The sequence below is a fragment of the Artemia franciscana genome, chromosome 16 (genome assembly GCF_032884065.1).
Source record: "Artemia franciscana chromosome 16, ASM3288406v1, whole genome shotgun sequence".
In the NCBI taxonomy this organism is placed as follows: Eukaryota; Metazoa; Arthropoda; class Branchiopoda; order Anostraca; family Artemiidae; genus Artemia; species Artemia franciscana.
In genome coordinates, this window is record NC_088878.1 from 27,951,446 (window position 1) to 27,965,368 (window position 13,923).

At 34.6% G+C, this 13,923-nt stretch overlaps 1 protein-coding gene across 1 annotated transcript in view; it reads right to left on the reverse strand.

Moving 5' to 3' along the window:
• LOC136036810 (retinal guanylyl cyclase 1-like) overlaps positions 1–13,923 on the reverse strand; it is a 77,805-nt gene that overhangs the window by 31,548 nt on the left and 32,334 nt on the right. Inside the window, exons 5-6 of the mRNA XM_065719141.1 lie at positions 12,839–13,031; positions 3,435–3,699 (exon numbers count right to left, since the gene is read on the reverse strand). Of these exons, the coding sequence (XP_065575213.1) occupies positions 3,435–3,699; positions 12,839–13,031 (458 nt within the window). The remainder of the gene's footprint in view (positions 1–3,434; positions 3,700–12,838; positions 13,032–13,923) is intronic.

Genomic DNA, 13,923 nt, shown 5'->3' on the forward strand with positions numbered 1-13,923 from the left:
TACTCTCTCATTTTAACATTTCCGAGCTTAGTATTGGCCTTTATGCTGTGGTAACTGACCTGAGATGTATTTTTAGCCTCTATTTGAGCATTTCTTCTTTAGGAATCTTCGATTAAGAACCTCTTATTTTCAAGCTTAATTTTGGCCTTTATGCTGTGGTTTTGCCGCCTCTATTTCTTCTTTAGTAACTTTATCTATCCTGTAGTAACTGATCTGGGCTGTATTTGCAGCCTCTATTTGAGCATTTCTTCGTTAAAAATCTTCGATTAAGAACCTCTTATTTTCAAGCTTAATTTTGGCCTTTATGCTGTGGTAAATGACTTGAGCTGTATTTGCCACCTCTATTTCTTCTTTAGTAACTTTATCCATCCTGTAGTAACTGATCTGGGTTGTATTTGCAGCCTCTATTTGAGCATTTCTTCGTTAAAAATCTTAAATTAAGAACCTCTTATTTTCAAGCTTAATTTTGGTCTTTATGCTGTGGTAACTGACTTGAGCTGTATTTGCCGCCTCTATTTCTTCTTTAGTAACTTTATCCATCCTGTAGTAACTGATCTGGGTTGTATTTGCAGCCTCTATTTGAGCATTTCTTCGTTAAAAATCTTAAATTAAGAACCTCTTTTTTTCAAGCTTAATTTTGGCCTTTATGCTGTGGTAACTGACTTGAGCTGTATTTGCCGCCTCTATTTCTTCTTTAGTAACTTTATCCATCCTGTAGTAACTGATCTGGGTTGTATTTGCAGCCTCTATTTGAGCATTTCTTCGTTAAAAATCTTAAATTAACAACCTCTTATTTTCAAGCTTAATTTTGGCCTTTATGCTGTGGTAACTGACTTGAGCTGTATTTGCCGCCTCTATTTCTTCTTTAGTAACTTTATCCGTCCTGTAGTAACTGATCTGGGTTGTATTTGCAGCCTCTATTTGAGCATTTCTTCGTTAAAAATCTTAAATTAAGAACTTCTTATTTTCAAGCTTAATTTTGGCCTTTATGCTGTGGTAACTGACTTGAGCTGTATTTGCCGCCTCTATTTCTTCTTTAGTAACTTTATCTATCCTGTAGTAACTGATCTGGGTTGTATTTGCAGCCTCTATTTGAGCATTTCTTCGTTAAAAATCTTCGATTAAGAACCTCTGATTCCAGTTCATTCTTACTATCTAGGTCTAATTAAGGAATAATATTAATTTTATCTAATTAAAGAAGAATAAACAAACTTTTCTTGTTTATTTAGGAATGATAAGGAATGAATCTTTCCCTGTCAAACTAAATTAAGGGAAAGAAATAATTTCTTAATTAGTTAGCTACTTTCAGTAATTAACTTTTAGTAATTAGTGCCTTTTACTTTTTTAATGTCAATCCTTAATAAAATATGGAAAGTGAGAAATGAACTGGAATGGGACTTTCTTAATAAATAGATTTAATTCTATTCTTCCTTAATAAATAGATTTTAATAAATAGATTTCTTAATAAATCTTTCCCTGTCCAACTAATTTAAGGAATGATGAGAACTTGCTTCTGTAGCAAGGACTTATGATTCCTGAACTTGGTAGTACAGGAAAAGAAATAATTTCTTAATTAGTTAGCTACTTTCAGTAATTAACTTTTAGTAATTAGTGCCTTTTACTTTTTTAATGTCAATCCTTAATAAAATATGGAAAGTGAGAAATGAACTGGAATGGGACTTTCTTAATAAATAGATTTAATTCTATTCTTCCTTAATAAATAGATTTTAATAAATAGATTTCTAAATAAATCTTTCCCTGTCCAACTAATTTAAGGAATGATGAGAACTTGCTTCTGTAGCAAGGACTTATGATTCCTGAACTTGGTAGTACAGGGAAAGAAATAATTTCTTAATTAGTTAGTTACTTTAAGTAATTAACTTTTAGTAATTAGTGCCTTTTACTTTTTTAACGTCAATCCTTAATAAGACATGAAAAGTGAGAAATGAACTGGAATGGGACTTTCTTAATAAATAGATTTAATTCTATTCTTCCTTAATAAATAGATGTTAATAAATAGATTTCTTAATAAATCTTTTCCTGTCCAACTAATTTAAGGAATGATGAGAACTTGCTTCTGTAGCAAGGACTTATGATTCCTGAACTTGGTAGTACAGGGAAAGAAATAATTTCTTAATTAGTTAGTTACTTTAAGTAATTAACTTTTAGTAATTAGTGCCTTTTACTTTTTTAACGTCAATCCTTAATAAGACATGAAAAGTGAGAAATGAACTGGAATGGGACTTTCTTGATAAATAGGCTTTGTGCTACCTGGGTGACAGTAGTTGCAATTGCTAGGAGTTAGATTAGCACAAACGAGATCGAAGGTCTTGATTTCGTTTGTGTTAATCTTGATCGTGTTAATCTATTTTGTGAATCTTGAACTTGTGAATCTCTGTGAGTCTCCATTTAAATGTATTAATCTTGCTTATGTTAATCTCGTTTGTGTTAATCGTTTGGTGAAAGACTTAAGTGGTATGGCTGATTAAAGTATATCAAGACATAGTCTCTGTGAGAGGCAAAGCTGGCCTAATTTTTTCAGAGTTGTGTAAAAATGATTAATTTCACTTGCTGATGATAGTTATTAAGATTAGGAGAGATCTTATATTTTCATGGGTAACTGAACTCTCATATATTTTTATTACGAGCTTAAAATTAGTAAACATAGTCTTTTATTAAATGTTTGCTTAAGTACTTATTGATGAAATAGCCATAGATCGTTTCATTATTAATTTATTAACGATCATTCTATTATTCAGAATTATTCATTCTAAGCAAAAGAGTTTCAAAATTATATGCACATATTATGTTCACACAGATCACTGTCATTAAATTAACGATTTCTCATCAAAATAGCACTATCGTTATATTAACAATTGTCATTAATTATGATAAAAGTCTGCTGAAAAAACTTGCCAATGGTGGGATTTGAACTCCAGGCCGCCTGTAGACCAAGCAGCTAATTTTGCACCTTGCTAGTTTTAAGAGAAGTATTTCAAGATATCCTTAACATTTGGTTCTGGGCTTTTTTTTGATAAAGGTAAGTGTATAACGAACTATATTTTTAAGGTTGTTTTTATTTTCTTAGTAATTTTGTGTTATTTATGGGCGAATGGCTGGCTCGTTGGTGCTTCTAAGACGATAATTAAAAGAAAAAGATACCTAAATTTCAGTAAAGTGTTTTTTTTTTGCCATCTCTAACTCTAGTGATACAATCAATAGCGTATCCAAAAGGGATCAAATACCAAGTTTTACCCCCCCTCCCAATCCCCTAAAAATTTTTGTCCGACTCGTAAAACCGCGACGAAATGCATATAAAAAATTTTTCATGCGTTCTGCGAAGCTTTTCTTTACCCCACCCACACCTCCGGACGAAAATATGCCATCCTCCTGTTCAACATCCTGGATATGGCCTTGAATACAGTACTACATACCTGAAGACTCCATTCTTGACGCTGTGTTTACCGTGTCACCGAAAAGACAATACCGAGGCATTGTAAGTCCAACTACCCCAGCACAACACGGTCCAGTATGCAACCCTATCCTCAACCTCAAAGGAGTATTTGGTAAATGACGTATTTTGAATTTTCCTGCTTGGTGCAGTAAATCCATTGCCATAGTTCCAACTTGGGCAGCATGATCTGGTATTCGGTACGGAAGGCCACTTACAACCATATAGGCATCACCTATTGTTTCAACCTTGAAATAAAAAAAGACGTTAAATTAAATCCAGAACCACTGATTGTAAATAAATTAAGAAGATGGTAAAACAAAATACCTAAAAATGGGAATAGGTCCAAATACGAAAAACTGTTAGGAAAAAAAGTATTTTTCAGTTTATATTTTCCCTAAAATTTTCTCTAAATATTATTTTTCAACTTTCTTGTAGTTGAAGCGGAGGTCTTTTTCAAAGTATCTACTTTTTACTATTGCTTTGAATGGCTAAAAATTTTGGTCTAAGTTTTTGGTCTGTTTTTGTTTGGCTATTACCTTAAATCTCCAAAATTTAAAAAATCAAACAAACAAAAATATTTACGCAAGTGACATCAGTGTCATTGGCATATTTCATTTGACGAGTATTTTATTCCCTCAAAATAATCAATAAATGTGTGAGGTAAAAATTAAAGTTATGTAATAAGTGATAATAGTGAGGAAAGGGAAGAATATCCGTATGAATGGTGGCGTTAAACTTGAATATGGTCACTGCACGAAATACCTGATGATCTTGGAGTGCCATCTGGGTTGCACAATTCCAAAATAGGTGGCAAGTCCCTGCAGCGCATTTTATTGTTACCGCAACGCTTGGCACACATTGGGCATGGTTGACAAGCGTCCCATAATGTACATATTTTTTGAAAGTTGATGCTCCTTGCAAAATAGATTGTAGTACCTTTTTCTCTAAACTATTCAATGGTGTTAAGAATCGTCAATATCTCGCAACGTTGCATAACACTGTTGCTCTCCCCCACATCCTCTATATTGAAATACAGTTTCTCACATTCGTCATCTCCTAACAGAAGACATCAAACGCCACATTTCAGCTTCGTATGCTTCCATAGTCTCTGTATTACCATAGTCTCTGTACTAAAAATACTACCAATGTAGGTGAAGTTGTCCACCTGATCAATCCTTTTGTTACCCAACGTCACCTTTTCATCTTCAGTTATTCCTAAGCTTAGCGACTTAGTCTTCTTAACATTTATTTTTAAGCCTAATCCTAATCTAGCCTAATCTAGCACCTTAAACTCGGCAAACCTCTAAAAGTTTATTCATTTTGCTCACATTTTCAGCTAGGATGCTTAAATCATCAGCATAATCTAAGTACATGAGAGTTTTCTCTCTTCATTTGATTCCATGGTCTCCCATTGCCTTTTCTGTGCTCCTTAAGACAAAGTCTATCAAAATGGTCCATGTAAAGGGGGATAGAAAACAACCCTGCTATCTGTTATCTGTCTACCTGCTATCCGTCTTGGCTTTTTCTATAAGTAAATAAAAAAAACAAGTTTTTTTAACTGAAAGTAAGGAGCGACATTAAAACTTAAAACGAACAGAAATTACTTCGTATATGAAAGAGGCAGCTTCCTCATCAACGCCCCGCTCTTTACGCTAAAGTTTGACTCTGTCCCTCAATTCTTCTTTTTAAAACAGGAAAAAACTTTAGCCTAAAGAGCGGGGCGTTGATGAGGAAGCAGCCTCTTTCATATGCGAAGTAATTTCTGTTCGTTTTAAGTTTTAATGTCGCTCCTTACTTTCAGTTAAAAAAACTTGTTTTTTTTTTATTTAATTTCTGAACGTTTTTGAATCAATGCATGTTTTGATTTTGGCTCTCAGCAGAAGAATAATTAAAACGAAATTTGCATTTTTCTATTGATCGAATGATTTTGAGAAAAAAAGAGCGGGGGAGGAAGCCTATTTGCCCTCCGATTTTTTGGTTAATTAAAAAGGCAACTAGAACTTATAATTCCTTACGAATATTTTTATTAGTAAAAGATTTACGTAACTTATAAATTAGCTTACGTAAAGAACTTTTGTATTCTCATATTTTTATTACATATATGAGGGGGTTCGCCCCCTTGTCAGATCCTCGCTCTTTACACTAAAGCCTAAATTTTGTCCCAATTCATTAAGAATGACCCCAGAATAAATAAACCGTAGAATAAATAGTTGAAATTACTAAAAATACTTTAGCGTAAAGAGCGAGGTATTAGGAGGAGGTGAGCCCCTCAAATGGGTAATAATTTCTGTTTGTTTTAAGTTTTAATGCTGTTCCTTACTTCCAGCTGAAAGAACTTTTTCGTATTTATTTTTTCATTGTTTTTTTAAATAATGCTAGTAAATCCTGCGCTCCCTTCATGGAGATTCTCTTCCCCCATGACAAATTATCGATGGATAGTTCCCCCAGCATATCCCCCTCTTCTCAACCCCTCCCCAAACCAAAAAAATCCTCCTGAAAACGCCTGTACACTTCCCAATAACCATTACTATATGTAAGCATTGGTCAAAGTTTGTAACTTGTTGCCCCTCCCATGGGGACTGTGGGGGAGTAAGTCGTCCCCAAAGACATAGTTATAAGGTTTTTCGACTACGATGAATAAAATGGCTATCTCAGAATTTTCATCTGTTGACTTTGGTAAAATAATTAGCGTGGGAGGGGGCCTAGGTGCCCTCCAATTTTTTTGTCACTTAAAAAGGGCACTAGAACTTTTCATTTCCGTTAGAATGAGCCCTCTTGCAACATTCTAGGACAACTGGGTCGATCCGATCACCCCTGGAAAAAAAAAACAAAAAACAAATAAACACGCATCCGTGATCTGCCTTCTGGCAAAAAATACAAAATTCCACATTTTTGTAGATAGGAGCTTGAAACTTCTACAGTAGGGTTCTCTGATACGATGAATCTGATGGTGTGATTTTCGTTAAGATTCTATGACTTCTAGGGGGCGTCTCCCCCTATTTTCTAAAATAATGCAAATTTTCTCAGGCTCGTAACTTTTGATCAGTAAGACTAAACTTGATGAAACTTATATATTTGAAATCAGCATTAAAATGCGATTCTTTTGATGCAGGTATTGGTATCAAAACGAGTTTTGGTTACTATTGAGTCGGGTCGCTCCTTACCACGAACTGTTTGATTAGCCATGGCTTGATGCCCACAACTATTCGATTTTAATTCAAAATCAATTCCTGATTCAATACAAAACCAGGTGCTAACTTCATTTCCTACCTTAACCGCAGCAGAGTTATTCTCGTACATAGAACTGATCATTTTAAAGCATTTGTCTGTTATCCCGTACAGGGATCAGACCTTTGCTAAGGCTCTTCTATCATCGAACGCATTCTCATCTATATATCTATATTTCTATATATAAAAATGTACTGTTTGTCTGTTACACTATTTACAATAAAAAAAGGAAAAAAATACTGTTTATTAGTATTATTATTTTTTTTATAGTTTTTTAGTTTTTTTTTTACTTTGTGTTTTTTTAGTTTTTTTCCCTTTTTTTCCTTTTTTTAAGTTTTTTTTTATTTTTTCTTTTTTTGTGTTTTTTTTTCTTTTTTAGTTTTTTTCCTTTTTTTGTTGTAAATAGTGAAACAGACAAACTGTACATGTTTATATATCCACGCATTACATATTTTATATCCACACGTTGACACCCCCACACATTTAAAATGGAGATTTTAATTCAAAATCAACTCCTTATTCAATACAAAACCAGCTGCTAAATTCCGTTCCTACCTTAACAGCCGCAGTGTTATTCTCGCACATAGCACTAATCACTTTAATGTATTTTTTTGTTATCCCATACAGGGATCAGACCTTTGCTAAAGCTCTTCTATCATCAAACGTTTGGTCATAATCTATAAAACTGAGGATCAAAGATGTTTGCTTATCGAATATAATGAATAGCTGTTGGGGTGGCGCTTTGTGCCACCCCAACACCTAGTTGGTGGGGGTGCTTCACCCCCCCCCCCACGCCCCCCCGCGCGCGTAAGTCGTTACGCGCAATATTAGTTACGCGCCATTGTAGTTGTGTCCCTGTGTCCCACCTGTGAATATAGATAGATATATATATGTTTTTACCTACGTAAAACTTGCGAATATACAACATTCTTGGCTGTCCCATTGTCTGTGCATATAAATAGATTGTCAGGTTTACCGACTCTTGAGAATGCAATATATAATTGTCCATGGGAAAAAGAATCTGTATTTAGATCTATACCTCATTATTCTAATGATTACCCTTGAGCTTTGTTGATGGTGATTGCTAATCGAACATTCCCCGTGTCCCCGTCGTCATTTATATATCCCTCTGCCCCCCGGCGTCCCCGTTGTAGTTGTTTCCCTGTGTCCCGGTCGTCATTTGTGTCCCGGTGTCCCAGTCTTTGAGCAATTTCTCTTTGAGTGTCGCGGTCGTCATTTATATTCCCTGTGTCCCGGTGTCCCGGTCGTCATTTGTGTCCCGGTGTCCCGGTCTGTAATTTCTCTTTGAGTGTCCAGGTCGTCATTTATATTCCCTGTGTCCCGGTCGTCATTTGTGTCCCGGTGCTTTGTTAATGGTGATTGCTAATCGAACATTCCCTGTGTTCCGGTCGCTTTCTCTTTGAGTGTTCCGGTCGTCATTTACATTCCCTATGTTATATTTTATATAATATATAATTATATGTTATATTTTTGGAAATATGTTATATTTGGAAATATGTTGTATTTCCTATATTCTTGTAATTCAAAGTACCTATTTAAAGATGGTTTGAGGTTCGGGAATAGTGGTGGTGATTCTGAAGATCTCAGAGTTTTCCATCTTAACTGCCAGCGTTTGAATTCATCTTTTAATTTTATAAGCGAGATATGTGAACTTTCCATTTTTCAGGTTATTGGTCTCACGGAAACATGGCTAAATGAGCATAACTCTGCTCTCTTGGATATTCCAGGGTATACACTTTATCGTAGGAATCGTCAATTTCGTCAACATGGAGGTATTGGAGCTTATATACGGAGCGATATCGAGGTTTTGCTAAGAAGTGATCTAGTGCTGTATCACGACATGTTATTTGAGCCACTTATCCCTCAGCTCAGGTTTAAGCCAAAAGATGTTTATTTTGCTGTACTATATAAACCACCATCTGGGTCTATACCGGCCTTTCTGGATATTTTGGAGGAACAGTTGGATAAACTACCTACTGGTTCGCACCCATTCTTCATGCTTGGGGACTTTAATATTGACCTTAACGATATGTATTCGAATACTCCTATGGACTTCCTACAGCTTTGCATGTCATATAGTTTATTTCCCACTATTAATATTTGTATGCGTGTTACCACTTTAACGGCAAAGCTACTTGATAATATTTTTTCTAATTCTAAATTTTCAGATCCAGGGGTTATTGTTACTGATGTTTCTGACCATTTTGGGATTTCGGCAAGTTTTAAAGTTTGTTTCCCGGGGCAACAAGGCTCTAGACTGAAAATGAGTATGTTACCTGTGCTTAACCAGGGTAACTTAGAAAAGTTTAAACAAGAGATTTCTAATGTTGATTGGAATAATAAAGTTGAAAATCTAGATTCTCTTTGAGATGAAAAGTTCACCGGCTGGGAGTGATTCCATTAACCTTCTTGTTTTAAAAGCCGCGTTTCCAAGCATTTCACATATATTAACGTCCCTTATTAATGCTTGTTTTAAGCAAGGGAAGTTCCCCAATTGTCTAAAAATTGCAAGAATAACTCCTGTGTTTAAGGGTGGTAATAAGAATGATTTGGGAATCATAGACCAATTTCATTATTACCTGTTGTTTCACGAGTTTTAGAAAAATGTATTAATATTAGAATTTATGAGCATTTGGAGTGTCATAAACGTCTACATCCAAATCAGTTTGGTTTCAGGAAGGGCAGAACAACAGAAATGGCGATTTCATTTATTACTACTATAATTAATGATGCTCTTGATAAAAAGCTTAGGGTAGCTGGTGTATTTTTGGATTTAGCTAAGGCGTTTGACACTGTTGACCATCGAATATTATTTAAAAAATGTGAATTTTATGGATTAAGGGGTGCTACATTGGGTTTGCTTTGCAGTTATCTTCAAAATAGACAGCAGTATGTCAATTTACAAGGATTTTTGTCTAGTAAAAATGTTGCTAGTTGGGGGGTTCCCCAAGGATCCGTAGTGTGTCCGACTCAGTTTTTAATTTTTATTAATGATCTACCGCATATTGTGAAAGCTCTGCCCAGAATTGACGACTTTGTTGACAATGGTCCGAGTAAGACCCAGCTTACTATGCCCTTATTTGCTGATGATATAACATTGGTGTATGTTGCCCCTACAGAACAACTGCTCATGTCAGCAATAAATGCAGCAATGAGCAGGATATGTACATGGCTTAGAATAAATCACCTTGACCCGAATATAGATAAGTCAAATTTTGTTATTTTCTCTTTATTTCCGAATTTTTACCCTTGGTTTGCAGAAATAATTTCGGAGCGGGGAATTATTAAACGAACAAGATTCACCAAATACCTCGGAATCAATGTTGATGAAACCCTATCATTTAAAGATCATGTGAATTCAGTTTCGAAAATATTGTCCCGTAACTTAGGTATCATACGCAAATTAAAACATATTTCCTCCCCAAATGTTCTACGATTGTTATATTTTTCCCTGATTCACCCTTAAATTTGTATTGCTCGTCAATTTGGCTTGGTACTTTCCCTTCGATAGTTCGTCCAGTCCGTGTGATCCAGAATAATGCTATCCGAGTTTTTTGTGGTGTTGGGAACCAGGAGTCTTTGAGGTCTGTGTATAGAGATTTAAATATAATGCCTGCAGCTGGATTACGTGATTTTTATACGTTGATTTTTATATATAAGTATTACAGGGATAGCCTTCCTGATTGTTTTACAGGAATATTTCTTGAGAGGTCTGATGCTCACCAACACATTACTCGGATACGAGATAATACTGAGGTTCCTCGATTAGTTTCAAGTAGGTCTTCTTTTTCACTAATTTTTCAGAGCTTCAAAAGTTTGGAATAAACTGAGTATAGATATCAAAGAAATAGGTAGCCTTGGCCAGTTTAAGTTTGAGTTAAATGTGGAGTCGCTCGGTAGGTATGCTTTTGAAACAGATTAACTAAAATAAATTCTACATAGGTTATTCATTTGTAATATATATGTATTTTTTTTTTGTTGTCTTGGGGTCATGCAAGGTAGTATATTGTTTATGTTTTTTTTGTTGATTTTGGTATACGGTCTCATTCTCCATATTTTCTTATTCTCCATATTGTCATAGAAATGTCATAGAAATAATAGACATAGAAATGTCATATTGTCATAGAAATAATAAACATAGAAATGTTTATTTCTAATAAAATTGTTCTACTACTACTACTATGTCCCGGTGTCCCGGTCGTCATTTGTGTCCCGATGTCCCGGTCTGTAATTTCGTCAGTCGGCAAACATGACGTCAGTCGAGACACAAACATGACGTCAGTCAACAGACAGACAACTTATTTTTATATATGTAGATAGATAATGTTTTGAGCAGCTAAGTGGGACTTAAATTAAATTTTCGGTAATCCAACTGGGGCCATACGAAAAGTATATCGTCCATGAATGGAATCAGAAAAAGTCATAAGGGAAAGATCTAACAGAGGATTACCGACGTCCAGTTAATAAAATTTAATTGAATAAAATTATCAATATAAGATTTAATAATAGTAAAAATTTTATGGGTATAAGAAAAGAGTAAACCTCTAAATGTACAGTTTTGTTCGTCTCAGTTGGCTTGATGCTACGATACGCTGTTGCTGGTTGCGGTAGTAGATCTATGTGGTTTTAGATATTCTTGGTTATATTCTCTAATACCAAGTGGTTTTTAGTCATTAAAGTGTTAGAAGATAGAGAGCACCATTTTTAACAAAATATTAACGAATACCTACAAAGACACAGAAGAAGTTATGTTATATATTAAGATGACAGTTATTTTACGAATATTGAGAACGAACACTTATCTTTGTGATTTTTGTTTCGAGTTTTGTTTCTTTGGTATTATAGATATTCATATATTACTATTTTTTTGCTATTATAAAGGAAAGAAATATAGGTAATAATTAATAAAACATAAATAAATATAGATGAAAATATAAATATATCATGTATGAAATATAGATGAAAATACAAATATATCATGTATAAATATAAACATATATATGGTTATTATAGCAACAAACATTTGCTGTTATAAATAATCATAAGCATAAACAGATGTTGCCCATGTAAAACTTGGAACTATTTGCTTGCCTTTTTTCAACTTTGTCCTTTTTTGATAATAGCCACACTTCTATGATTTAATGTTTGCAGTAGCAACTATATGTATGAAATAACAATAATAAAAACAAAAACTTAAAGCAAACTTAGAATATACATGCTAATAACTTTGACAATCATAAATACTTCCGGACGATATGGTCGTAAATTTTTCTTGTATTTTTTTTATATATGTAAAACTAGTTACCATAAAGAAAATCCATATGGAAAAGCAAAAAATCAGTTTTGAAATTCTTTTTCTCAATTTTGTATCCCTTTACAAAATTGGTTAGAACATCCCGTCCTCCAAGAATGAAATATACCACGCAAAATATGGCGCTTGTTCGTGTTCTGGCCGTTCTCTCTGTGATTGTTTTTATAAATATGGGGGGACTTGAAAATTCACGTCGAGGCTGAGATCACCAAGAATCATTGTCTCCACACAAAAAACAAGAGCTAAGAGCTCACATGGCACTTGTGACGAGGTCCGAAGAGACAAGAGCTCATATGGTATGAGCTCTAGCAAAATTCTAAGAATCAATAGATTGCCTTAAAAGGAAAATCAGAGGCTTAATGCCGGTCGGGATTTAAAGTAAGAGCTCTGAGTCACGAGGTTCTTCTAAATATCAAAATTCATTAAGATCCGATCACCCACTTGCAAGTTAAAAATAAATCAATATTTCTAATTTTTCCTCTCCCTTCAGCCCTCCAGATTTCGCGCTGATACGTCCCTGACGTATCATTCTGGTCCCTGATACGCTTGCCAAGTTTCATCGTTATAGCTTGCCTGGAAGTGCCTGAAGTAGCAAAACCGGGACAGACGGACAGACAGACAGACAGAGCGACAGACAGACAGACAGACCGACAGAATTTGCGATCGCTATATGTCACTTGGTTAATACCAAGTGCCATAAAAATCATAAAACGAAATAACCAGAACAGCACTGCACTATTAATGCCCACCTTGGGCTTGGTATTTTGCGACCGGGCTTGCCTATCTGTTTATATTCTAAGCACGTAGTCGTTAACGTTACTGACCTTGTAGACAGAGTAGCTGTCGATGGTAGCGTCAAAACAGGTATATAAGTCATTTAAAAGATCTACAACTTCAATTGGAGTTGAATATGCCGATATGGTCGTAAATCCGACGATATCTGAGAAATAAATTGTGACATCTTCATACCATTCGGGCTCAACTTGCAGCCCGAGTTTTAACTTCTCAGCAACTGAGCTAAAATAACATAGAAGTTAATTGAGCTGCGGTAAAAGAAAATAACAGCTAAAAAAACAGGTTTATTGTACGACCCTAGCGAAAAAACGATCGAAGTATCTTTCGCTTTTATTGCAATCTTCTTTTTAGCCTAATCTTAAGTTAGTTTGTCCATCTATGAAGTATTCAGTGATTCCTCTGCTTTCATCTACGAGGGCTATATGTAAGGGCCTAAGCCCCAAGCGATCCAATAAAGGCGATATAAATTTGCTAGATTTGATTTAAGAATTAAGACATTGAGACAGAACTGACATTGAAAATAAAATGTGAGCATAAATAGCGGGGGAATAAGGAAGGGGCAGCTCATCTCATACACAGAATAATTCCTGTTTGTTTTATTTTTTAATTTTGACTTTTAACTTCATCATTTAAAAATACATCTTTTTTTCATTTTTTGTCTGCTCGTTTTAATAAAACATCTAGATATATCTTAAACGGTGGGGGGGGGGGAATCTACATATTAGGAGGAGACCAGAGAGTAAGTATTTAATGATGATAGTATTTATTCAATTCATAGGAAAACTAAAAAATTTATATAATGATGAATATGATAACTGTTAATGCCTTACCCTGGTTATTGTCAGTAGATTCTTCACTGACACCATAAAATAAACAATGGTTTTAATTACTACTATTTATTCATTAGGAGTATCTGTATGACGGGTTGCAGCGGTAGCCACAACCCTGATAAAGAACGATTTACAATGAGAACGTGGTTTATTCATGATTCAATCAGGCACCGCACACTACAGCTGACTTGCACAAAATTTCACAAAGTTATAAAATTTTTATCAACAAATACAACCCCATATTTATAAATAGTTGTTTTTTATTCCTTCTGACATTAAAAATA